The sequence below is a fragment of the Erythrolamprus reginae genome, chromosome 2 (genome assembly GCF_031021105.1).
Source record: "Erythrolamprus reginae isolate rEryReg1 chromosome 2, rEryReg1.hap1, whole genome shotgun sequence".
NCBI lineage: Eukaryota > Metazoa > Chordata > Lepidosauria > Squamata > Dipsadidae > Erythrolamprus > Erythrolamprus reginae.
Window position 1 is genome coordinate 99,944,913 of NC_091951.1, and position 26,290 is coordinate 99,971,202.

General features: G+C 41.5%; 2 protein-coding genes across 14 annotated transcripts in view; one reads left to right on the forward strand and one right to left on the reverse strand.

Moving 5' to 3' along the window:
- Positions 1-1,683: 1,683 nt before the first annotated feature.
- ZNF346 (zinc finger protein 346) lies at positions 1,684-20,965 on the reverse strand. Of its 4 annotated transcripts, none has more exons than XM_070738929.1 (8): positions 20,840-20,965; positions 14,070-14,173; positions 13,879-13,974; positions 13,221-13,362; positions 11,773-12,006; positions 11,642-11,671; positions 6,980-7,073; positions 1,684-2,686 (listed from the first exon to the last, which is right to left on the reverse strand). In XM_070738929.1, the coding sequence occupies exons 1-8, from the start codon at positions 20,898-20,900 to the stop codon at positions 2,578-2,580; spliced, it is 870 nt and encodes a 289-aa protein (XP_070595030.1). In that variant the 5' UTR covers positions 20,901-20,965; the 3' UTR covers positions 1,684-2,577. The 4 variants fall into 4 exon arrangements, with proteins under 4 accessions (XP_070595030.1, XP_070595029.1, XP_070595028.1 ...); XM_070738928.1 differs by having other exon boundaries at positions 11,773-12,009; positions 13,221-13,368; positions 20,840-20,962; XM_070738927.1 differs by having other exon boundaries at positions 11,773-12,009; positions 20,840-20,915.
- A 1,597-nt stretch (positions 20,966-22,562) lies between these two features.
- The window catches only part of UIMC1 (ubiquitin interaction motif containing 1), a 107,354-nt gene continuing 103,626 nt past the window's right edge, over positions 22,563-26,290 (forward strand). For 2 of the 10 annotated variants that reach the window (XM_070738941.1, XM_070738948.1), the window contains exon 1: positions 22,565-22,986. Coding sequence is in view for 3 of the 10 variants with exons in the window: in XM_070738938.1 (XP_070595039.1) it covers positions 24,296-24,359 (64 nt within the window). In the remaining 7 variants the exon portion in view is untranslated. The other 8 variants (XM_070738938.1, XM_070738944.1, XM_070738935.1 and 5 more) reach the window with 8 other exon arrangements.

A 26,290-nucleotide genomic window follows, 5' to 3' on the forward strand; every position in this document is an offset into this window, starting at 1 on the left:
CGTATCTTGAGGTACCACTGTATATGTATCATAGTTTTACACACAATACTATTTAAATCCTATCACTCCTTTTTTCTTGTAAAGACAAACTATATTTTGAGGGAAAGAAGGGAGGCTCACTTCTGAATTTACTGGAAATAATGAGATGCAACTTCAGAACACTTAAATTAAATCAATAAGAAGTCATGAATGTAAGCAGAGTTTTAAAAATAATTGCTTGAATTGGGTAAAAGTGGTGGAGAATAATTTATGCCCAAAGAAAACAGCAGAAGGGGGTTGCCAGGAATGATAATCAATGGAAATAAATCATTATAGGAAAAAATGTCCTGATCTACTTTGAACTTTACCATAAAAGTATAGACACAAAGATAAGATTCTTTTAATTTTTTTTTTAAATCAAAGGGAACTTTTAACTAAAAGGGAATGTGTGCACACACACATTTTAACACACACACGCGCGAATATGAGTACACACACACACACAAATATATTTATACTGCTCAAAAAAATAAAGGGAGCACTTAAACAACAGAATATAACTCCAAGTAAATCAAACTTCTGCGAAATCAAACTGTCCACTTAGCAACACTGATAGACAATTAATTTCATTTTGTTGTCAGTACATTCAACTTTGTACAGAACAAAGTATTCAATGAGAATATTTCATTCAGATCTAGGATGCGTTATTTGAGTGTTCACTTTATTTTTTTGAGCAGTGTATATAAGGTAGCAATATTCATGTATCTCAATCTAGATGGAAATAGAGACTACCCAAAAGTGTAAAAAATGCCAGTCAATATTCTCACTCAATCAGAAGGGGATCCAAATGCACATGATTTGCCACTATATGAAGTAGAAGGTAGTATACCCAATTTTCATATCCATTTCCTGCCAACTCGCTTCATTTATTGTTTATTAGATTTGTATGCCACCCCTCTCCGAAGACTCGGGGGATTTAGGGAGATTAAGTGATAATAAGTGGATCTGGAAATCAATTACCTAGACATGGTTTTCAGGGGCGGGCTACTGCCCGGATTAGGGGGGGGGGGAATGCAGTGGGTTAGTGAAAATGGAGCTCCACCCCAGAGCACCCAATTTGCACGGAAAGATGTTGAAAGAAAATGCAGGGCGTCCTGCATAAGCCACGCCCACAGTGGGGTAGTAAAAATTTTGGTAGCCCTTGACTGATGGTCTTCCTGTTCATCATGACGATTGTAGATTAAACAAGCTACTAAGCAAAGGACTTCTAAAGTGACAATAAGTGTTATGAAATTCTGCTTCATTTGAAGCAGAATATTTGTTACCTGGTTTTAAACAGGAACAGTTTTAAAGGTGGGGTACATAAAGTGGCTACTTTTTTATAGTACTCCAAATGTGGATATTGACAGTTCTCTATGTTTACATGCACAGGGAAAGAATTAATCTAATATTAGTTGAACTGATTAGACTTCTTTCTTTTCTAAAGAAAACATGCAACCAAATCAATTTAATTAGAATTCCCTCCTACGTTCTAGAAATTTATCAGAAAGAAGATAATAGATGCCTCTAAAACACATCATCCAATATCCAAGCTTCAGGCCGGTTACAAAGGTAAGAAATAAGAGAGCTGACACTACCAAAAAAAAAAAAAAATGCTTCAGGGAAGGTTCATCTACAAACACCAATTGCACTCAATAGTCAAAATGCAGCTTCTGGGTTCTCTCAATTTATTTCTGTCTGTTAGAATGCCTTAAAGAACAAAAATTAAGAGCCTCCATCACCACATCAAATGATTTCTCATTAACATTTTAACATAAAAAACTTGGTATACACATAGGTTCAAACACATTACAGTTTCCAAAAGAATGCCAGGAACAGAAAGAGTGAACTTTAGGGAAGCACCACTATTTGCACCTGAGCCCCCTCCTTCTTGTGTTTCTGAAGTTGATTATGCATACTACTAACAGAAAAGTAGTAGTACCGAACAGACCACCAGTTGCTCCAAAGCCAACATCTGATAAAATACAAAGTAGTTACGAATGGCAAAATGGATGATTTAAGAAACTGCACACAAACCCTATTAATTTCAGCAGGGGCAAGATGAATACAACGATGTAACACCCCATTTCTAAGCAAGGATAGTCTGTCCATTACACCCATCCACGTCTCATAGATAACAAGCCTTGTGTTATCATGAATTAAAGAGCTTTCTTCCTAGGGTCGATCTCCTCTGGCTGTTCATGTGCTGTAGGGCTCCCTTCCTGCTTCTTCTAAGCAGAAGGGAAGGATGGGCTCAGGATGGAATCCCAGCAAATGCCAAGCCTTGATGGGTCCCAAGAGAACCCCCCATCCCACCCGCCCCACCATCTGCTATTACAGAAAGAGATTACACAATGAAAACTACTCTAAAGGACAGAGCAAATGCCAAGTAGTAATGATGTCCCTTCTAAATCCTTTAGTCAATAGTTGGTTCTGGATCAGCTAAACCTGTACACTGCAGACCAGGAGGATCTCATGTAGTCAGTGGAACTGTAATATCATAGCAGGCCGGCAAAAGGGTTCACTTTTGAGCCACGAGAGACAGCACAGCACTTTGCTTTAGACGTCCTGGGTGAAATAGTACAAGCCATCAGTGGTGGTGGTGGTTTCCTCTCGTGTGTACAGTTGTTTCTGGTATCGTGCCGTTACAGGAATGCCTCCTGGTATGCTGGGGAGTGAGACAGGGAGGGAATGACGTTAGCTCAGTCTATACAATGTACATATCTGACTCTCCTGGAAGCTGTGCTTAAATCAAGAACAACAAAATCTTGAAAAATCTCACAAGATTCCAGAAGGAGCCACTTCAAATGAGTACATGCAATTTCATGTTAAAAAGTTGTTCTATACATTACAAGTGGGACTTTGTGATAAAATGAGCATAGATATACCTGAGAAGAAATATTGCGAACTTTTGGCAGAAAGTCTCTTCTTCAACCAAGCTAAAGCTATAACCAGAAACTTTAACGTTGCATGTAACAGCTTTGATATTTAGTGGACAGGATTTGTCAGCAAAGCTGAACAATTGCCACAAACTTTATAAATTTGGATGGCTGGTGCATTACCAGTACTCAGCAATCACTTAGTTTATGAAATATATTATATTGTGAAAGAAGTTGTTTTAAAACACTTTACCTAAAACCAACTGTAATGTGAAATATGTTATGGAATTAACTCAATAAATATTTTGGGTAATGCTTCAAAAAGAGATAATAGCAACCTGATCTATAGCATATGTTAGGGCAGAACAGAATTTCTTGCCTTCAACTGTCAGATAAAGAAATAGGATACCAGCACTTTCTAAATCACATTTGTGTACTTATTCCATCCTGAAACTTTTTTTTTGGCATAAGAACTTCAATAGCGATGTGAAGTAGCTGCACCATGTCATGCAACTGAGCAAAAATAGGATTTCTGGCCTTTGCAGGAAAGTGGGGTGGTGGTGGTGATTGGAAAATGAGTTACATTTAATCAGCAAGCCTAAAAACACTACAGAAAAAAAGGCATGCAGTTGGCTTCTAGTAGGAAAATGCCAAATTTCAATGGCATAACAGAAAAAAGTTATGGGGATCCAAAAAGGAGCATGTGGTTTATGGTTCTTTGAAAAAGATTTTCTCTACTTAGGTTTCGCAGAAAGGGTACACCAACAGAGTTTTCATAGAGCCCGGACTGGGGCCCATCCTTGTCCATCTGTCTGGAAGGAGTTTGACTTGGTGACACCTGATGAAGTGAACAAGGCCATTGGAGCTGTGAGTTCCACCACCTGTTTGCTGGATCCGTGTCCCTCCTGGCTGGTTTCGGCCAGCAGACAGGTGACATGGAGCTGGGTCCAGGAGATTGTCAACGCTTCCTTTCTGGCTCCGAACAATGAGGCACTCGTGCACCCCCTCCTCAAGAAGCCTTCCCTGGACCCAGCCATTCTTAACAACTATCGTCTAGTCTCCAATCTTCCCTTTGTGGGGACGGTTGTTGACAAGGTGGTGGCGCTCCAGCGGTCCTTGGAAGAAGTCGATTATCTAGGCCCTCAGCAATTGGTTTTCAGGCCCGGTTACAGCACGGAAACTGCTTTGGTCGCATTGATGGATGATCTTTGGTGGGCCCAGGACAGGGGTTTATCCTCTGTCCTGGTGCTTCTCGACCTCTCAGCAGCTTTCGATACCATCGACCATGGTATCCTTCTGCGCCGGCTGGAGGGGTTAGGAGTGGGAGGCACTGTCCTTCAGTGGTTCTCATCCTACCTCTCCGGTTGGTCGCAGTTGGTGTTAGTGGGGGGCCAGAGGTCGACCTCTATGTCTCTCCCTTGCGGGGTACCTTAGGAGTCCTCTCCCCCCTGCTATTTAATATCTACATGAAACCGATGGGCGAGATGATCCAGGGGCATGGGGTGAGGTATCATCAGTACGCGGATGATACCCAGCTGTACATCTCTATCCCATGTCCAGTCAACGAACCCTGATAAGATGGAGTGGCTGTGGGTTTTGCCTCCCAAGGGTGATTACATCTGTCCGTCCATTACCCTGTGGGGGGGATTATTGACTCCCTCAGAGAGGGTCCGCTACTTGGGTGTCCTCCTCGACCCACAGCTCACATTAGAGAAACATCTTTCAGCTGTGGTGAGGGGGGCGTTTGCCCAGGTTTGCCTGGTGCACCAGTTGCGGCCCTATTTGGACCAGGAGTCACTGCTCACATCACCTCGAGGTTTGACTTCTGTAATGCTCTCTACATGGGGCTACCTTTGAAGAGTGTTCAGAAACTCCAGATCGTGCAGAATGCAGCTGCGAGAGCAATCATGGGCTTTCCCAAATATGCCCATGTTACTCCAACACTCCGCAGTCTGCATTGGCTGCCGATCCGTTTCCGGTCACAATTCAAAGTGTTGGTAATGACCTATAAAGCCCTTCATGGCATCGGGCCAGAATATCTCCGGGACCGCCTTCTGCCGCACGAATCCCAGCAACCTTTTAGGTCCCACAGAGTTGGCCTTCTCTGGGTCCCGTCGACGAAACAATGTCATCTGGCAGGACCCAGGGGAAGAGCCTTCTCTATGGCGGCCTCGACCCACTGGAATCAACTCCCTCCCGGAGATTAGGATTGCCCCCACCCTCCTTGCCTTTCGCAAACTCCTCAAAACCCACCTCTGCCGTCAGTTAAGGGGAAATTGTTTCCGTTTTATGCAAGGTTTGTCTGAGATGTAAGATTGTTTTTTATACTAAGGGGTTTTAAATTGCTTTTTATTGTTGGAGTTGTACCGTGTTTTGTGTTGTAAGCCGCTCCGAGTCTCCGGAGAGGGGCGGCATACAAATCTAATAAATAAATAATAATAATAGAACATGATTTCCTCAATTAAGCAGCTTGCCATTAATTAATATTATTTGTTTGGTTCTATGTGAAGTATTCTTAAAAAAAAAATTCTGATCAAATAAGCAGCTCTCCCGTTGGTTGATATAATTAAAACACCAAAAGTATTCAACTGATTTGTTTTGAGACAACTTGCTTCAGATGATTAAAAATGGATTCACTTAGGGAAACTGAAGACATTTATTATTTACAGATTCGTGCAGGGTGCTTCCAGCAAACAGGCCTGAGCAATAGCAGTTTCTCTACTTTACAGGTAGTCCTTGATTTACATTCAGTCACTAAGCAATGCAGGGTGGCATCATGTCATTGTATTGCTCAGCAACAGCCATTCATGAAGTCCCTGTGAGCACCATTCAACACTTTCTGCTGGCTTCCATCAACCAAAGTAGGCATTCCAGCAGGAAGCGGCAAGTCCCAAGCAGCTAACAGGCAGATAAATGGCTACTGCCCGGTGGGAGAGGAAGCCAGGGGTTCATTTGTGGCTGGGGAGATGGGGCAGGAGTATGAGGCTCAGAGAGGCTGCATAAGGTTGCATGAATGGGGGGGGGGGGGGAGAGAATGCAAGTGCAACAGGGCTAGGGGTGGCTGCTAGTAGATGGGAAGGATGTACAAATCTCTGCCAAGACAGGGCAAGTGTGAAGCTTGGGAAGGCTGTACAAGCAGCAGAGGAGGTGTGATGTGAATGCAATGGGACTTGGGGATAGCCACATGGGCAGTGTGTGTGAGAAGCGTGCGTGATTAGTCAGGAACAGCAAGTATAGTAAGCCACAGTAGAGCATTCCAAAGGCAGAGGAGGGTTAGGAGGAAAGCAAAAGCCAAAGGTGTGAGCCTAGGTAGTCTTATCCCCCTTCGAGCCAGAATGCATTTCCAGTCCCATGACTTCCCCTATAGCGACCACTTCAATTGGTTGAGGTTATGGTTGTTTAGCAAGGACTACACTATCTCTACACTGTGAAATGGCTAGATTATTAGTATCGCCATTCCTGTGCTTAAATTTGTTCCAGAGCATTAGGAGCAAATTTGGGGCAGGCACAAAGGATGGTATGACAACAGAAATTCAATTCAGAGAATGAAGAAACATCAGTTTAATGCTGAATGTACTGGTATGCCCTGACTGTGTTTCTTTGCCCTTGTACATATTTTGGCAACTTGCAGATAAATAAATCAGCAAACATAAACAACCCCCCCAGATTTTTAAAAGAATAACCACTCTATCAGTAGAGTGAAGAACAATTTACTGTAAACCAGAAAATACTGAAGTTATCTGAAAGAAGAATGTGGCAAATGTAACCTGCCCATTAAGAATATTTTTTTTTCTGACTGCTTTATCATTTGTTTTTCTGTGGGCTTCAGCTTTCAAAGGATAGAGTCAATAGCAAAATTCCTACGTTTCCATTCTTGGCATCATAATTATGGCTGCTAGTCATGAAGAACCATTTTTAAGGGATATTAAGCTATGTGGCCTTCTAAAAGGAAATTATATTAATTCAATTTAATGAAGGGATGCAAAACCAAGCATTATATATCACTAAACATTAACACAATTCAGTGGTCACATCTGAAAATCACATTCGTTATTTTAGATTAAAAAAAATAAAGCACTTACTGATTCTTATGTTTGAAGCCACTGATGTGAGCTTGATATTGCTCTATAGAATTCAGTACTATGTTACAGTCATTGCAGGGATATCCCTTTGGAGCTGGAAATATCACAAAATTTGAGCATCAAATTAGCTGAATTAAAGAGCCAAGTCGATATAATTAACCATAAAGAGGCATTCACAATGACTCTATGTACTGTGATGCTAGGAATTTTAAGCAGTGTCATAGTCATTGTCAGTTAAATTTACACAACAGAGTAGATTTATGGTCATATATACAACTTTCCTACTTTTTTTAATTATAGCATTTGCAGGGAGTTCAAAACTTAATTGGAACATTAATGATGTGCTGTTTTCAGGATTTAAATTTATGCTTTCAAACAAAGCAATTGTTACTGCGGTATACATGGGTGTGTTCAATCTGGAAAAAGGCATCTTGAGAGATTAACATTACTGCCTTTCAAAGAGCTGCTCCAATAAAGCTCTGAGCCCACCATGATTGCAATGGTATTAAATAATAATAATAATAATAATAATAATAATAATCATCATCATCATCATCATGGGAGTTCTGATCATTGATTTCCTGAAGCATGATTATTTATGAACACTGTAGAAATCCTGCCGCATAACTATTTTTTTGCATTATACTCTTTCTCAGATTCTTAAACTATACCAGAAGGAAAGTGAACATTTGTTGTTGTTAAAAAAACTACTAAATGGAATGTTGCACAAACACACTGTTCCAAATTGTAGTATTATATTTGGTGATTCATCTGTTTCTGGTTAATTAAGTTATGTTAGAAACATTTTCCTTAGTAAGGATTGCAAACAATATATTCAAATGAATACTTTGCTGTGTAGTTTTTACTGAATGTTTGAAAAAGGCCAAAAAGGACACATCTGTCAGATCACTTGGGAATTATAATAATTTTAAAAGCAAGAAACATATAAAGGTCCCCTTTCAATTCCAGAGGAAAAGAATGAAGAAGGACAGCAGCGCAACAGATAAAATGTTGATTCTTAAAACATCTATGAAAACCATTAAACGTGGTATGTTTCTGAATGATTCCTTATAATTGACAGGACCAGCCATTTTTAAAATCAACAGGGTAAAAGTTGCAGATTGGACAATTGCCTAAAATTCTCATTATGGAAACTTTAAAATAATGTCTAGGTTGCTATTTCCCCTGGTTGAACCCATTAACACCCAATTATGAATCTAATCTATTTTCCATCCAATGCAATCCTCCCCCCAGGATTGCTGTTGCCAAGCAATGTGGTCATGTGACATTTTGTTTTATGACCACATCGCTCAGTGACAGAAATTCCAGTCTCAACTGCCTTCAAAACTCAAGTGCTATCTATAATTAAAATTAAAAGAGGGATAAATGAAGATATCCAGTTGTACATCTCCATCCCATGTCCAGTCAACGAAGCAGTGCAAGTGATGTGCCGGTGTCTGGAGGCTGTTGGGGTCTGGATGGGTGTCAACAGACTCAAGCTCAACCCTGATAAGACGGAGTGGCTGTGGGTTGTGCCTCCCAAGGACAATTCTATCTGTCCATCACACTGGGGGGAATAACTGACCCCCTCAGAGAGGGACCGCAACTTGGGCGTCCTCCTCGATCCACAGCTTACATTAGAGAAACATCTTTCAGCTGTGGCGAGGGGGACATTTGTCCAGGTTTGCCTGGTGCACCAGTTACGGCCCTATTTAGACCGGGAGTCACTGCTCGCAGTCACTCATGCCCTCATCAACTCGAGGTTCGACTACTGTAATGCTCTCTACATGGGGCTACCTTTGAAGAGTGTTCAGAAACTTCAGATTGTGCAGAATGCAGCTGCGAGAGCAATCATGGGCTTCCCTAGGCATGCCCATGTTACACCAACACACTGCAGTCTGCATTGGTTGCCGATCAGTTTCCAGTCACAATTCAAAGTTGGTTATGACCTATAAAGCCCTTCATGGCACCGGACCAGGATATCTGTGAGACCGCCTTCTGCCGCACGAATCCCAGCGGCCGGTTAGGTCCCACAGAGTTGGCCTTCTCCGGGTTCCATCGACTAAACAATGTCGTCTGGCGGGACCTAGGTGAAGAGCCTTCTCTGCGGCGGCCCCGACCCTCTGGAACCAGCTTCCCCCAGGGATCAGGACTGCCCCCACCCTCCTTGCCTTTCGTAAACTTCTTAAAACCCACCTCTGCCATCAGGCAAGGGAGAACTGAGACCCCACCTTTCCTATGTAGCTGTATGTATGATATATTTGTGTGTATGCTTTTTAAAATATATATACCGGGGTTTTTAGGCTTTTTAATGTAAAATTGTTATTTTAAACTTTAATATTAGATTTGTTACTGTATATTATTTTTATCATTGCTGTGAGCCGCCCCGAGTCTGCGGAGAGGGGCGGCATACAAATCTAATAAATAATAATAATAATAATTAATGATAATAATAATAATAATAATAATAATAACAACAACATCACTAATAAGTATCACTAATAAAATGAAGATAAATATTTGGGAAGAAGATGTTTGTGATATTACTGGCACTCACAAGATTGAGTAGTCGTAAGTTAAGAACGAGCCCTGTAAATACAAACACTTAAGCAGGAGTTAGGATGATAATTCCATCACAGATCTCTGCAAAGCAAGTAGGGAGTTGTGGGAATACCAATAAATGAATCAGAATCTTCAACTTGAAGTAAGAACCGCACATACAGAGGCACAAAACTGGGCAATATGGGAGGATATATTTCAGTTATAATCAGGTAAGAGGAGCAACAAATGTCTAAGGTATGTTCCTATGAAACTCCATTATTATAATAGACAATTATATAGGAGGCTAGAAGAATCCTCCAAATTACAGAATTGAATGCTAGGCTTAGATTAGATTGAACCTCCATTCACAAATCTATTGTTTCATTTGCCATTGTTATTTTTAAATATTTCTTTTAAAAGATATTTTTACCACATTTATATTATTTTGAGAGGTCTATCTTTCTGGTCCATATACGATTTTCCTATTCATTTTGATTTAAGCAATCATATGGGCAAGCTATCAGGAAACCCTTGTTGTAAGCCTCCCTGAGTCTCAGAAGGGCGGCATAGAAATCGAATAAACAAACAAACAAACAAACAAACTCTGCTTTTATATGATAGTCTCATGCGGCTGACAAGAATTCCTTCCCATATTACTAACAAATTCTATAAACTGTTTTTAAAAAGTATATTTTGCCAACTGATGATTCTTCATTTACTTGTTTCATTTTACTTACAACTACATGAATTATTTTTCTTAATTCTGATTAAATTTTGATTAAATCATTTTGCTTATTTCTGAATTCTAGTTTATCTCTAAACTACCAAATGTCGTCCTTATTTTGACACGCTTTCTACTCACATTAATGGTATGGATAATTTGTATCACTGTCAACATTTAAATTTAAATTTCTCACTTTTTATTTATTATTTTTGGATACATTGCATATACATTCCTCTTCATCTTCTTTCTAACAAAAACCTTCCACACTAGATTGTAGCACTATAAACAAAGAAGCTATATTTTTGCAGCTCATGAAAAATTGAGAATTGTAGAAAGATGTAGAAATTCCGCCACCCACTGTTGCCTCAGCTCTTTTGCTCTCCTTTTAGTGTCCAAGATTTAGATCTGGGAGAGTTTTAAAGGCATTTGCGAGAAACTGAGAGGCTTTTCCCAAGCCCAGAATTTTTAGGATGTCTCTTTTAATCCCCCCGCCCCCATTGCATAAAACAGGTAATCTTTGACTTACAATGTTTCATTTAGTGATCACTTGGAGTTACAATGGCACTAAAAATGACATAATTGTTTTTCATATTTATGACCATTCTAACATCCCCATGATCACACAATCAAATTTCAGACTCCTGGCAACTGATACATTGATTCACTTAACAGTTGTGGCAAGGAAGTGTTCTGACCTAGGTGTCACAAAATCCCAAAACAGATTTGTCCCAACAAAACCCCTTTTTTATTTGACTAATGTGAATTCCTAGCGTTCAGTCAGCAAAGTCCCGGCAAACAGTCTTTCAAGGGTGAATTGCAACCACAGACCTTATCAGTCCTTGGAGAGTGGCCAGGCCAATATCTTCCAGGCGTGATGCTGTACAAGGAAATACTTGGCAAGGCATATCTGTGAGGCACAACTCAGGTAAGCAAATCTTCACAATAATAAGTGAATTAATTGTATCCTCAAATACCACTCCCCCTTTGCTCATATTTATTCCCTATGGGAGAGGCCATTCAGTGTCCTCTGATGCTTTTACTCATGAGTTGACCTCTGTTCTTTAATTGTTCCCTTATCCTGACAACTCTGCACAGGCGCACATCAGGAACAGGCTCCAGCTGTTCTTCAGCCCTACTTATCTCCGATTCCGAAGGTAGCTGATAACTGTCGGATGGCCCTGGCCCCATCTCTGCTTCCAACTCAGAGCACTCATCAGAGCCTTCCCCAGACTCTAGAACTGGCCCATGTTCCTCCCTACCTCCTCACTGTCCGAGTCTGCGGCCAGCTTTGCTGTCTGCTGGTGGGCCACAACAGAAAGGTCATAAAATGGAGCAACATTCACTTAACACATTTCTTGCTTAGCAACAGAATTTTGGGCTCCTAAGTCAATGATTACCTGTATAAAGGTGAGGCCGCCCAGTATCATCTGAGACATAAAAAAAACAAAATAAGAGGTTAATTATAGCATTATGAACATGTACAACTAATTCTCATCTTTATTCTGAAAGCCTTCTATAAAACTCTCACCATTGGAAACAGCTGGTTCCTCAGGAGTTCTTCCATAGTGTGCCATTAGCTTAAGCTTGGTTTCCTGCTTTTTGTGTTTCTTGCCAACATAGTGTTGTTTTGCCATCAATGGATTATTGAATGTAGCATGGCAGAGATTGCAGAATTTGTCTGGGTCAGATGTCTTTTGATTCTCTTCATTAGTGGACGCAGGAGTGGGAAGAAGATTAGTAGGCTCCTTCTGAATGATTAAAGCTGCTACAAATATGATCCAAAAGATAAAAAAAATAAAAAATTAGAGGAAAGATAAAAGCATATTTTCACAAAACCAAAACTATCCTCACAAGACCAGAACTATCCTTTTTTATTCTGAATAAAGGTTGAATGTTCTTAGCACATGCACATGTATAACAAAACAAATCTGAAATGGCAAAATGATCAAGGATATGTATTCTGTGTGCTTCTGTCAGGCATTTTACCATTGTATCAGTCAGTATGCAAATTCTCTATATATGTATGTAGAGCCGTGGTGGCACAGTGTTTAGAATGCAGCACTGCAGCCTACTTCAGCTAACTGCTAGCTGTAGTTCAGCAGTTCAGATCTCACCAGCGACTCAAGGTTGACTCAGTCTTCCATCCTTCCAAGGTGAGTAAAATGAGGAACCAGATTGTTGGGAGCAATATGCTGATTCCGTAAACCACTTAGAGAGGGCTGTAAAAGCACTATGAAGTGGTATACTGTACTGTATGTCTAAATGCTATTGTATGTTTGTATGTATGTATGTATGTATGTACGTACGTATGTATGTCTGTCTATGGAGTCTACGAAGAGGGGCGGCATACAAATCCAATAAATAAATAAATAAATAAATAAATAAATAAATAAATAAATAAATGTGTTCTTGAACCTTATTATTAGAGACTGATGTATAATGTTTGTACTATGATGTACATAAACTCTAGAGCCGTGATGGCAAACCTATGGCACAGATGCCACAGGTGGCACGCAGAGCCATATTTGGGGGCATGCGAGGTGTTTCCCTATGTCATCTCCAGCATACATGTTAATGCAGGCAAGCAGATTTTTGGCCTTCTCCCCACTCCCCAGAGAGGGGAGAAGTCTTTTTTGCCTTCTCCAGGCTTCAGGAAAGCCTCCTGAAGCCTATGGAAGGTGAAAAAACGCACAACAGGCCTATCGAAAGTTCAGAAACAAACTTCTGGTAGGCCAGTTGTGCCATCCCTAGGCTCTGGAGGCTTCAGTGAGGTCTGCATGCATGTGTGTGGGGAGGGCATTGCATTATGGGTGTGGGCATGCAGGTGCGTGCTATTGTGGGTATGCGCGCCCTTTTGGCACCTGTGCAAAAAATGGTTCACCATCACTGCCCTAGAGTATTCAGACAAGAGGGTTGTTGTTGTTTTTTACCCTCACAATGCCAGGAGAGAACTCCTCTGTACTTTCCTGATCATACCTTCTGTTTTAGGAGACTGCATTTTCAGTTTCAAATTCTTGGCATGAGTCTTGCCTAAGTAGTGAGAATTAGCCACAACAGGTGAAGAGAAGGTCATGTTACAGATGGGACAGCATTTGTTCCTGTCTTCACCGTTACTGCTCTGTTGCTTGTAAAAATGAACACAGACATTTATTGGGATTGAAAGGATAAACAGACAGCATATCAAAATGTCAGATGTTCAGAAACTGGAACTTAAATGAAACAGTTTGCTCCACTCGTTACTAAATATTCTTTATTTACTCTTTATTTAAAGCAAGACAATGAAGTTAGCACAGAATAATTCACGTAAGGCCTAACATGCTGTAAAATGGAAATAATTTACTAGTTGGATCTTATCATCAAACAAATAATGTAACAAGAGAGATCTTAAGTTTAAAATAGGTTTTATATGTCTCTGTAACTATATTAATTTACATTTGTCTCTGAACAGTACTCTTCTAATAAGCTTCTTAAGTTTATTTTAATCAGAACTGGATTCAATGTTTTTGCAACAATGCCCAATATCAAAAGTTATCTTTGGAACATTGTACTATTTGCTGCACTGAATGCATCTGACAAATTTCCTATTGTAATAAATGTATGATGTGCTTATTCCTCTTTGGAGTTCTGGTATTACCTGCTCTGTATCCAGCTTTATTTTCTTATTTGGATAGAATTCCTCTTCTGCATGGATAGACATGTATCTCCGAACTTTGTTTGCATGCTTCTTACTCTGAAGGAAGATAACAGAAGACAAGAAGACTAAGCAAACCTAGGAGCTTTTATTATATGAGCAATTTCAACAGCTACTTGTAGTTTAAACCATACCTGATAATGAGCAAGCTTCTGGGATTCAGAGATGAGCACTGCGCTACATACTTTGCAATGGGCATCGGTGAAGATGTGGCTATTTTCTTTGATCAGCTGATCCACTATAAAAGGCAAGGAGAATATTAAATATGTATATATACCTGAATGTGAACATGTGTAAATAATTTAAAAACTATGAATTCTTGCAGTCACCAAGTAATCTTCATGGGCTTTTCCAGAATAACACAGAGCTCAAATATTCTTTGATTTGTGACAAATATGAGTTAGATGTTCTGAAATGACAATTTTAATGCCTTAATCAGACAAAAAGCATATACTTTTTGAGAAAAAATTATTTTATTCATTACATTTAATTCAATAAAACAAAAAATAAGTGTCCTTGACACTGGGCTTGACTCTTGGTGATTTCATGTTTCTTGACAACAATCTAGAAATAGCTTGCCATTGCCTTCTCTTCTACTTGTAAAGAAAGTAATTTTATGACGGCACAATTAAAGGATCAACATTTTTTTCAATGATTGATCTGCATTCATTTTAAATATAATGTCAATGCTTCCTTTAGTTTTCAGCTAAAAAATAACATGGTCAATGGGAGTCTTTCTCTAAGAAATTACAGTTCCAGCATTGTTTCTGGCTTATACATCTTCAACATTTAACATCGTATGTTGTGTCAAGAAGATAAAGAACCATTTTATTGGTTGTTTTGACAATATATGTAATGGTCAGTGTAAATATGAAACTATCCTACACCAAGTAACTGCTATGTATATATGGATTAAGACTGAAAAATATGTGTGAATAGAGAATTTCATCTATCATTGATCTGCAGTTCCGTATAAAGGCACCCCATTTTACAAACTCCAGCAAATCACTACCCTGAAACAACAAATTACAAATACTGCTGTTAACAGCATCAGAGAAAAAAAAATCATCTGAATTATTAATTAGCAATAGTAGATCATAGTAAGACCCTCAGATAACAAGTACTTGTGGTAATTTTATATTAAGAGATTTATTGTAGAATATGTGTTTAGATTATTTGCTTTGCTATTTTTGTTCTTATAAAGATTATGGGAGCAACAGAACCATGGAAAACATGATGCTTATTACTTATACTGTTCATGACATTCCTTTGCAAAAATTTATTTAAAAGATTCATACCTAATACTGGTAATTGGGAACAGTTTTTCTAATCCTGTTAACAACTGTTCCCTGATAAACATTCCAACAGCTTGTAATGATGTTTAGTGAAAATCCATCAACTGTATCCCTTTCCAGTTTAGATTTGAACATTCTCCTTACCTATTTTTAAACTTTGGAAGAGTCTGAAGCTCAGCATAAGGAAGTAGCTATATATTACTAATTCAGACAGAAAATATACGGTAAGCTATTTGGGGATGCGAGTTCTAATAAGGTCATCATTACATGTGCAAATGAATCCATATTACATATGACAACATAGAAATTCTTCATCACTTGTCACAAGAGGTTCAGTTCTTCTCTGATGTAATCCCATTTTGCCTCCTTATTCTATCTTCAAAAATTTTCTAATGTCCATTGCAAGTGCAGAAATAACACCTGTCCTTATCCATTTTGATTTAAGCTGAGGATGAGAACTAGACAGTATATATTCATGTCTGTGATTCAGACGGACTATTTATAAGATATTATATTGATAAGATGTCATTTTAGGTAAAAGATGGTGTTGAAGATCTCTTACTAGCTTGTTGACAGAAAAGGTAAACTAATTCTGATAATTAAGACAAAGTTTTAGGCTTAAAATCTCTTTTTATTTGTAAGCAGCACACCAAATTTAAATTCTATCAAAAATAAGATCAATCCAATCTTTGTAAAATCTATTCATTACTAATATAAATCTATTAAATTCACATTTAAATTGTGTTTCAAAGTGGACCAGTATGTCTACCACAGATTAAAAGATTAAAAGCAATGAGACAACTTCTGGTATTCTAAAATTATTACAGTCTGCAAGTTTTTCTGTCCTTTCTTATTATCAAATGTATGTCAATAGATCTTGATGACTTTATAGATCCTTCAAATATATTGGAGCATAGTTTCTAGCTGGAAGAAAGGAAAATATCCTTTCAGGTGTTGAATTACAATGACCAATATCCCTCACAATTTATCATGCATTCCTAGGTAAGAGTCGAAATATTTCAGCTGTAATTAAAAGACCTCATATTCTCAATCTTAAATTAGACAAGGATGATTTTACTGATTTTATGCTATCATTTTCATAGCCCTAATCTTTGGGGAAAAAATTAATTAGAACTGAAGACAACCTGCTATCTTTTATTTTAAAGGGCCTAACTCAGTGGTTCCCAACCTTTTTTTGGCCATGCCCCACATAAGCATCTCTAACACCCTGATGCTGTAGACTCCGAGGCTGTCCACCACAGAGATCCCCTTGCACGAACGGAGGTGGTGGCAGCCTTGGAGGCTGCAGCAACGCAGTGCCGAGAAGGAACGGCTGTTGATTCCTTGAAGAAGCCGCCGCTGCGTAAGTCGGAATATTCATGTAAATCGGAGGAATATTCATGTAAATTCATGTAAAGCTGACCAGACTAAAGATAGGACTGTCCTGTCTATCTTTCAGTAACAACAAAGGTAGTTCATAATTAAGTCCTACTACTGCTCCCCACAGTTCTCCCACGGACCTCTTCCACACACACCCGCCACCCCCAGCCTCCGCGCCGCCGCCCAGCTGTCATTTTGTAAAGAAGCGAGAAGAGGAGGAGGAGCTGGATGCTAGTGGTGGCGGAGGAAGGCGAATGCGGCCCAGAGGCTGGGAGGGAGGCGGAATACGGGAAGAGGAGGGAGGCAGCCTCCACGCTTTTCTTTCGGCGGAGGAGCTAAGTGGCCAGAGAAAGGGATCAATGTAAAAGCGCCGCTGGGCTGGGAACGTCTTTGGCCAATTAGCTCCTTGCCTCGCCTCTGTCCCCATTCTGTTTGCTTCCACTTCATCTGCCAGCCTTCGCGCATTTCTTTCGGCTTCGGGCTGGGCAGGAAAAGCTAAGCAGCCAGAGACATTGCCAGCCCAGTGGCACTTTTATATTGATTCCTTTGTCTCCGTCCGCTTAGCTCCTCCGGGGGACAGGAGGTCCGGCGCTTCACCTCCCCTCCCAGCCAAAAAGGCAAAGACGGCGGCTGTAGCAGCTGCTGCAAGAGGTTTCCCCGCCCCTCGCCCGTGGCTGGCAGAAGAGCGCTCTTGCCCGGCGGGAGGTGAAGAGTGCTTTGCCCAGTGCTTTGCCTCCCGCCAGGCAAGAGCGCTCTTCTGCCGGCCACAGGCGAGGAGCGGGGAAGCCTCTTGCAGCAGCTGCTACAGCCGCCGGCTTTGCCTTTTTGGCTGGGGGGGGGCAGGAGGTCCGGATCAAGGAGGACACCCGAGTTGCAAACCCTCTCTGAGGGGGTCAATAATCCCCCCTCCAGAGTAATGGACAGACAGATGGAATTGTCCTTGGGAGGCAAAACCCACAGCCACTCCGTCTTGTCAGGGTTAAGTTTGAGCTTGTTGACATCCATCCAGACCCCAACAGCCTCCAGGCACCGGCACATCACTTCCACTGCTTCGCTGACTGGACATGGGGTGGAGATATATAACTGGGTGGGAAATGCCCTTGAATGATCTCACCCAGTGGTTTCATGTAGATATTAAATAGCAGGGGGGAGAGGACTGACCCCTGAGGCACCCCACAAGGGAGAGACCTAGAGGTCGACCTCTGACCCCCCACTAACACCAACTGCGACCGACCGGAGAGGTAGGAGGAGAACCACTGAGGAACAGTGCCTCCCACTCCCAACCCCTCCAGCCGGCGCAGAAGGATACCATGGTCGATGGTATCGAAAGCCGCTGAGAGGTCAAGGAGCACCAGGACAGAGGACAAGCCCCTGTCCCGGGCCCGCCAGAGATCATCCATCAACGCGACCAAAGCAGTTTCCGTGCTGTAGCCGGGCCTGAATCCAGACTGCTGAGGACCTAGATAATCGGCTTCTTCCAAGGACCGCTGGAGTTGAAGTGCCACCACCTTCTCAACAACCTTCCCCATCAAGGGAAGGTTGGAGACTGGACGGTAATTATTAAGCTCGGCTGGGTCCAGGGAAGGCTTCTTGAGGAGGGGGCGCACAAGTGCCTCCTTATAAAGGGCCGGAAAGGACCCCCTCCCCAAGGAGGCGTTGACAATCTCCTGGACCCAGCTCCGTGTCACCCCTCGACTGGCCGAAACCAGCCAAGAGAGACACGGATCCAGTAAACAGGTGGTGGAACTCACAGCTCCAATGGCATCGTCCACTTCATCAGGTGTCACCAAGTCAAACTCCTCCCAGACAGATGGACAAAGACGTTTAGCCCCAGTCACCTTGACTGACTCGTTGTCAGTCGACTCTGTTTTACAATTGGAGTCGAGATCCGCTCGGATCCGAACAATTTTATCAGCGAAAAACGTGTTAAAATCCTCGGCACTACTCTGCAAGGGCTCCCCAACTCCCCTCTGATTAAGAAGGGAGTGGGTTACCCTAAACAGAACGGCCGGGCGGGATTCCGCTGATGCAATCAAAGCAGCATGATACGCGCATCTTGCCGCCTTGAGCGCCACTTTGTAAGTCTTAATATGAGCTCTTACAAGTGTTCGATCGGATTCAGACTTACTCTTCCTCCATCGCTTTTCCAGACGTCTCTTCTAGCGTTTCAACTCCCGGAGCTCCTCGTTGAACCATGGAGCTCTACGGGGTCTAGTGCAGCGGAGAGGTCGCAACGGCGCAATCCGGTCAAGAGCCTCCACTGCAGCCTTGTTCCAGGCCTCAGCAAGAGACTCTGCCGAACTGTGAACGAGTGTATCTGGAATAACCCCAAGTGCCTTCTGGATCCATCATAATTGGTTCCGCCTCCCTGCGGGGAAGGATTGGAGCCAGGAAGTTAAGCCGCAGTAGGAAATGATCTGACCATGACAAAAGCAACACTTCTAAGCCCCTTAGTCTCAGATCATTACTCAATTGCTCAGAGAGGAATATCATATCGGGTGCGTGTCCACCCTCGTGAGTCAGACCCTGAACTACTTGAGTCAGGTCCATGGCTGTCATGGTGGCCATGAACTCCTGTGCCAGTCCAGAGGAACTGCCAAGTGACGGTAGATTGAAGTCCTCCAGGACAATAAGTCCGGGGAACTCCAACGCCAACCCGGACACCTCCTCGAGTAGCACAGGCAGGGCTGTTGACACGCAGCTGGGAGGCAGGTATGTGAGTAACAAGCCCACCTGAACCCCTAAGTCCAACTTCACCAGGAGGGACTCGCAACCCGCAACCTCTGGAGCAATGAGCCTACGCAGGCAAAGACTCTCCCTGGCTATAATAGCCACTCCTCCCCCCCCTTCCCTGGGGTTCAGGTTGGTGCCATACCCGAAACCCAGCTGGGCAAATTTCAGAGAGAGGAACTCCTCCCTCTGGGCCCAGGCAGGTTTCGGTCACACAAGCCAGGTCGGCCTCCTCATCTAGGATCAAATCCTGGATGAGGAGAGCTTTATTTACCACCAACCTGGCATTGAGTAGCAGGAGCCTGAGCCCAGGGCCAGGATTACACTCGTCACCAGTATTTTGGGTTGAGCTCAAGGAGCCGGAAGAAGGGATCGCTACTAAGCAGCGATCCCTCCTTCCCCTGGAACGGCTAGCTCCATGGCTCCCACCATATCTGCCTCTCCCCAGCAAGACCGGAATGTTTTGACCGTCCGCCACCCCAGAGATAGGTGCCCCTCCCCTCCTGCCTCCCCAGCGTCAGGTGTGCCAAGGGTTTCATTTAAATCATAACCATTCATTTCATACATACTGTAATCCCACCCACCCACCCCATTCACCATCCCCCTCCCACCCACCCCCATTTATTTCATTCCCATAATTATAAAAATCCATTGCTAAAAACCCTAATAATTAATTTAAAAATAATTACTTAAAAACACTAATAGTATAGTCCAATTCACTCATAGCACCAATAATAATTTATTGATTCACTCTTCTGGAAGATTCTAGATGGAAAGAGGACCCATAAACCGCAGGGAAATAACTTTTTTCTCTCTCCCATCAATCACATCACTTAATTTCCCGAGAAATCTAGTTCTAAAGTTGTCGACCGAGGGGGGCGAGCGCCGTTTCCCTACAGCACAAAGGAAAAGGCGAACTCATTAACACCATTTTTTTCTTTTTAAAAAGTGTATTTTCTATATCCTGTTGTAAGCCGCCCAGTCCTTGCATAGAAATACAATAAACTAAATTAAATCTTATTGACCAAGTAACTGGTTTAGCGCACGGTTCCGTAAGCTTGGGACTCAAAAAGCCTTTTTGTCCCGATTGATTTTTCCTTTAAAAAATAATAATCTCAAACTTCGTGTCCGTTGGGCTTTCACCGGCAACGAATTCAAACGGGGGAAAAAAGTCTCCGGAGCTCTCGCCTTTGGCAGGACCTACAAATGTCGAAGAACCTTCGGGAAGAGGCAGAAAGCCAGCCAAAAGCAGGGGGGGTTGAGAGGAGAGGGAAGCAACGGTTTGAGCGGCGCTCGCTCTGCCACGTGATTAGCGGGCGAGGGGGAGGATCAGTCACCGGTCCCAATGCTTGAAGCACCGCCTGAGGGCTGCAGCGGGGAGAAGGGTAAATGGCCAGCATCCCCAGTCCTACTTTTTGACGCAACCCCGCACGCTTCTAGGAACACGGTAGGACGATAAGGTACAAGACCGCCGGTCCTGAGAAACAACCCATCCTCACCTGCCTCTTTTCCCACCGGCAAGGCTGAAGCGTCCCCGTTGCTACCCGCTTCGTCCGCCATCTTCTTTCCAGCGTCGCCGCCCCCGAAGTGTCGGCCTTCTCCCACAACTCCAAAACATCGCGAGAGGTCCCCGAACCAAAAGGCGCATTACAAGGAACGCGAGAGTCCACTTCCTGAATCGGCACGTCGAAAAGTGGGAGGGTTCCGTTTTCTCGCGATACTTCATTTCAAAGCCGGGGGGGGGGGGATGAGAGCACGTGACCAAAGCGGAGTCCACAGGTGCCCGGAGATGGGCGGGCGTTCGACGGGGATTGAAGTCCCGATTGCCGTTCACTTGACGCTGTCATGTGTTTTTTAAAGTTCTTCAGAAACGTTTATGTTTCGCGCCATGCGTGAAAAGACTCGTAATGCATTTGAGTTGTATATCTTACAACGTCCAATTTCACGTCCGTAGGAATCCTTGTGGCATTTGAAACCCTTGCCGGGAGTGAGGAAAAAAACCCCAGATATATTCCACGTCATATTTAAAAACAATTCACGTGAGGCGAGGAATAAATGTTATTAAATGAGGATAACGAACAATGCCCAATTGCATTCAAGGGCAACGCTTGGTTAGAATCCTACAAGACTCAGCATGATACCATGGTCTTTCGATACCGTCTTTCGTTCAGAATAGGTATCATTTTTTATTGGGCAAGTGTGATTGGACACAGAAAGAAATTGTCTTAGGTGTTTATTGATTGATTGATTTTGTCCAATACACAATGGGGGTCTTAGTGGGTATACACATAGTAAAACACATAATGAAAGTTATAGAGAATATACTTATAGTAAAATATATCTAAGAAAGAAGAGAAGATATAGGAATAGAACATTGAAAGAATAGAAGAAGAGATATAGGAATAGAAGAAAGGTATAGGAGATATAGGAGAGCAATAGGACGGGGGACGGAAGGCACTCGCCTTGTACCTGTACATACTTTCAGTGCATAAAAAGACAAGACTGCTGCATAAGTTAGAGGATGAGTATTGATGTAGGAAAAGAAGATATGATAGATTGTGATGTTTTTCTGGTTTAAATATGCAGAGCTGTAAGTTGCATGCATATACAGTACAGTGTGTGTATGTACTGCTCAAAAAAAATAAAGGGATTATTTAAACAACACAATATAACTCCAAGTACTGTAAATCAAACTTGTGAAATCAAACTGTCCACTTAGGGAGCAGCACATTCAACTTTATACAGAACAAAGTATTAAATGAGAATATTTCATTCATTCAGATCTAGGATGTGTTCTTTGAATGTTCCCTTTATTTTTTTGAGTAGTGTGTAAATTTTTGTTCGGATTTTTAAAAACCCGGACGCACAAACATTTACATACATATGCCCGAAAAGATATGTGTGTGTGTGTGTGTGTTTGCAGTTACTTTCGTTGTTTTTTGTTTTCTATGTATTTTTGTATACGTCATAAGCGTCAGCTTTTAAAAAAAATCAATAAAAATTTTAATTTTTTTTTTTTTTTAAAGACAAGGTAAGTGAGGGAAAGAAAAATCTTGGAGGAAAATGAGCCGCTCAGCCACGTCTTGTGTAACAGCACGGTCAACTGGTAACACTTCACTGAGGAAAAGAAGGTTACGAAGGAGAACAAATCTTAAACTCTGCCTCCAGTTCCATAGCGCCAACGATTGGAACCAGGCTCGAAGGGGACGCTCCTCACCCCGGAGAAGGCGACCCGAGTTCCCGCGCGCTCACGGCGCACGCGCTCCACACGTGACCCTTCCCGCAGGGTGCGCGAGTGGCCCTTCATCTTAGCTAAGGGACTTGAAGCTCCCGGAGCCAACATGAATGTGGGCAAGAGGCCCGCTTTTGGATGCGCTTGAATCTGCCGGCGAGAAGAAGCAGAGAGTCCAGGACTTAGCGTTGTCTCCTGGCATAATTGAATAGGGAGGGGGGAAAGGGGGTGGTAGTGAGGGTGGGGGACTGACATAGACCCGCTGTGGGGAGGGAACGGGCCGGTTGAGTACAGTAATCCCGACCCGCCAAATTCGTTTTGACAAAAATCTGCCTTTCGGATCTTGTGGTGTGAAATCTCCTTCCATCTCGGGATCTTCTGCCAGGACTGGGTTGTCCCTCCAGAGTGAATTCTGTGAGCCTGCCTTTTTCCTCCCCTGTTTTTCTTCTTCTTTTTTTTGGAATTGCAGTCTTTCTAGCTCACTTTTTCCGCCCAAAGCAGGACGGGGAAGTAAGTTTATAGGGATGCGTGGAGGGGAGGCTGGGGGGGAAAGGGAAAGGGAGGGGGGGGGGTCGCTGACGCAGAAATCGTCAGAAAAGGCTTCTCATAGGACCAAGATATGTGTGATCTGTTTATGAATTTGATGTAAAGGCACAGCTGTGGGAGTCCTTTCGGATATGAGGGAGCCCAAGAGTAATAAGATGGTCACATTAAGTCAATGGGTTCATTCGATTTAAAAGTCACGTCCTTTCGGCCCTGGCCCTGGTTATTATTTAATCTTCCTTGTTTTCGATGGTTTTTTCTGGCACTGCTATGCGCTGCTACTTGCTCTTAATATTTCTGTGGAAAAAAACAGAAACTGTGTGCCGTTTTTTCTCCCTCCCTCTGATAACTTACAAACCTCTTCATGCTGTCACAGGGCCATGATAAAAAAAAACCCTTTCACCAACTTTTCTCTTTGGAACAAGGATGGTGAGATAATTCTAGAAGTTCCTGTGTTGTAAACTATTAGTGAGGAAGATTATCCTGGAACAGAAGTCATTTTAAAAATGTCTGTTCCTAGCTTAATGTGGTTAGTCAAAGAGGATAGAACTTTCTGCCTGTCAAATATCTTTATGTAAAAAGAGAAATGAAACCCATTATTTGTGGCCTTATTTGCACTTGCAGTCCTTCAGAATATATTGTACAAAAATACTAAATAAAACATCCCATAGATATTTATAATTAGATTTAAAAAAATATTTCCTAAGTTTTGGTTTTAATACCACAACAGTGGCACTTTTCATTTGTATCGCTTTCCAGATGTTTTCTGCTTTGTTTACATGCTATTGTATGTCATAGTTAAGGTTAATAACTCGTGCAATTTAAGAGGACAAGTCTTTTTTATAGAATATTGGTATTCTTGTTCATATACCCTGTCATTGGATTTGTAAATAATGGTAGTACTGTAATATGTTCGAACAGTGTTTAAAATTGAATTCAGGAATTTATTTTGTTGGTTGTTCTTAGCTTTTCAATAATGTGGGGAAAGTTTATTAGTAGTTGAATTATTTATTTATTTATTTATTTATTTGTCAAATTTAGATACCACCTATTTTAGAGTGACTGAATGGGAGAACTTCGGGAAATTCCAGAACTATGGGCTAGACTTGGGAGTTGAAGCAGGAAATGAGAAACCATTTATGTATTTTTGATACTTCCCATTGGACTGCAAAACTGCTGCATGGGTTGTTTTGGAAATAAGATGAGAGACGACCACAGGAAATACAGCCTAGGAAATACAGAATGTAATAATGAATATATTACATATAAAATGTGTGTATGTGTGTGTCTATATAAATATAAATATATATATATGTCACATGTTTTTGTTGAATTTGAAAATTAAGGGAGATACAGAATATAAAGTAGTTTGTCGGCTATGAATACATTAACTGCCTTGGAAATGGCCCTGGGTTGGGCCAAGAGGCAAAAAAGGAGCTGTGATGTTTCTTCAATATACCAGGGTGATGCTGATAAGTGAAAAGGAAGGGAGACTAATATAGGCTATTTCAAGCTGTCATCAACTAGACACACCCTTACTGGGATTTGAACCTGTAGCCTGCTGCATGCAAAGCAGGATATTAACATCTGAGCTACAGGCTTGCCTCCAAATCCAGGGAAGAACCATATGGTTGATTTTCTGTCAAAATCACCCTGATATTCCCAAATATGGGAGGAAACAACTTGTGGTTTCCTTTTGCCTCTCGGCCCCACGCAGGGGCCATTCCAAAGCAGTTAATTTTTTTTATTAAATTGTTGACAACTATAATTTAAATGGTTACATATTTTGCTGATAAGTGAAAAGGAAGGGAGCCTAGTATAGATTTATTTCGAGCTTGTTATGCTCTTGTCAGCTAGAAATACCCTTACTGGGATTCGAACCTGTAGTCTACTGCATGCAAGGCAGGATATTAATCTCTAAGCTACAGGCTTGCCTCTGAATCAGCTTTTACATGTATTATATTATTATTATTATTATTATTATTATTATTATTATTATTATTTAATTTATTAGATTTGTATGCCGCCTTTCTCCGTAGACAGTTAGCACATAACTTAGAACTACAATTCAGCCCAAAATTTCTGTTGCTAAGCAAGTCATTTGTTAAGTCCCATTTCATGACCTTTCTTCCCACAATTGTTAAATGAATCATTGCAGTTGTTAAGTTAATAACATGGTTATTAACTGAAACTGGCTTCCCCATTGACTTGCTTGTTAGAAGGTCACAAAAGATGATCATGTGACTCTGGCATACTGCAATTGATTCAGCAATTTGAAAGTGGGTGGCCGTGAGTAGGTAAATGGGTACTACTTCAGTGGGTAGGGTTAGTGCCCCAACTGGGTGAACTCCAATGTTGATGTTACAGGTTAATCCTTTGAACCCAAAGTGCTTCGGCGCTCTGGATATGACTGTAGTTGCCAAGTGTCTGAATTTCGATCATGTGACCATGGAAGTGCTGCACCAGTCATATGACTTTTTGAGTAGCATTGTAACTTTGAATGGTCATTAAATGTAAGTTGAAGACTACCTGTACACAGAACAAACCTGCCTGCAAGTGCCGCGTGGAAGGTCCCAGAAGGCAGGAAAAGGTTTGTTTACAGGGCATCACATAGATATACCTTGCAGCATGATTGCACATTGGGAGCTGAGCATACACCATTTTGATGGTACCCTGTCTTGCCAGTTTGCTGATTTTGTGTTTACTTTGTGGTGTTCTTCCTTTAGTAGTGACTGAATTACTGTATTGTGTGAAATTAAGCGTAAGCATGTACTGTATGTACATGTTTTTAAACTAATGAACAACCTCTTGAAATGTAACCTGTTTGTCAAGACAGGACTACCATATACAATATCTGTTGATCATTGAATTATTTCCATTGAGCAAAAACAAATTTTCAAAATTTGTGAGATACAAAAGTCCAGTTACTAATTGACAAATGATTCTTAAAAGTCACAATCATATCTTTTTATGGCTCAGATACACTATAAAAAGACATTTCTACTTAATAAGATTAGAAAATGCATCAACATTTTGTGATTAGTAAAAACATTATTTGAAGTGTCAATGAATGCAGGGAAAACAAAGAGATTGGAAAAGTCTGATTTAGCAATGAAATATTCCAAAGTGATTGATTTATTTTAGCAATGATACTTTTTACAGATAATTTAAGCAG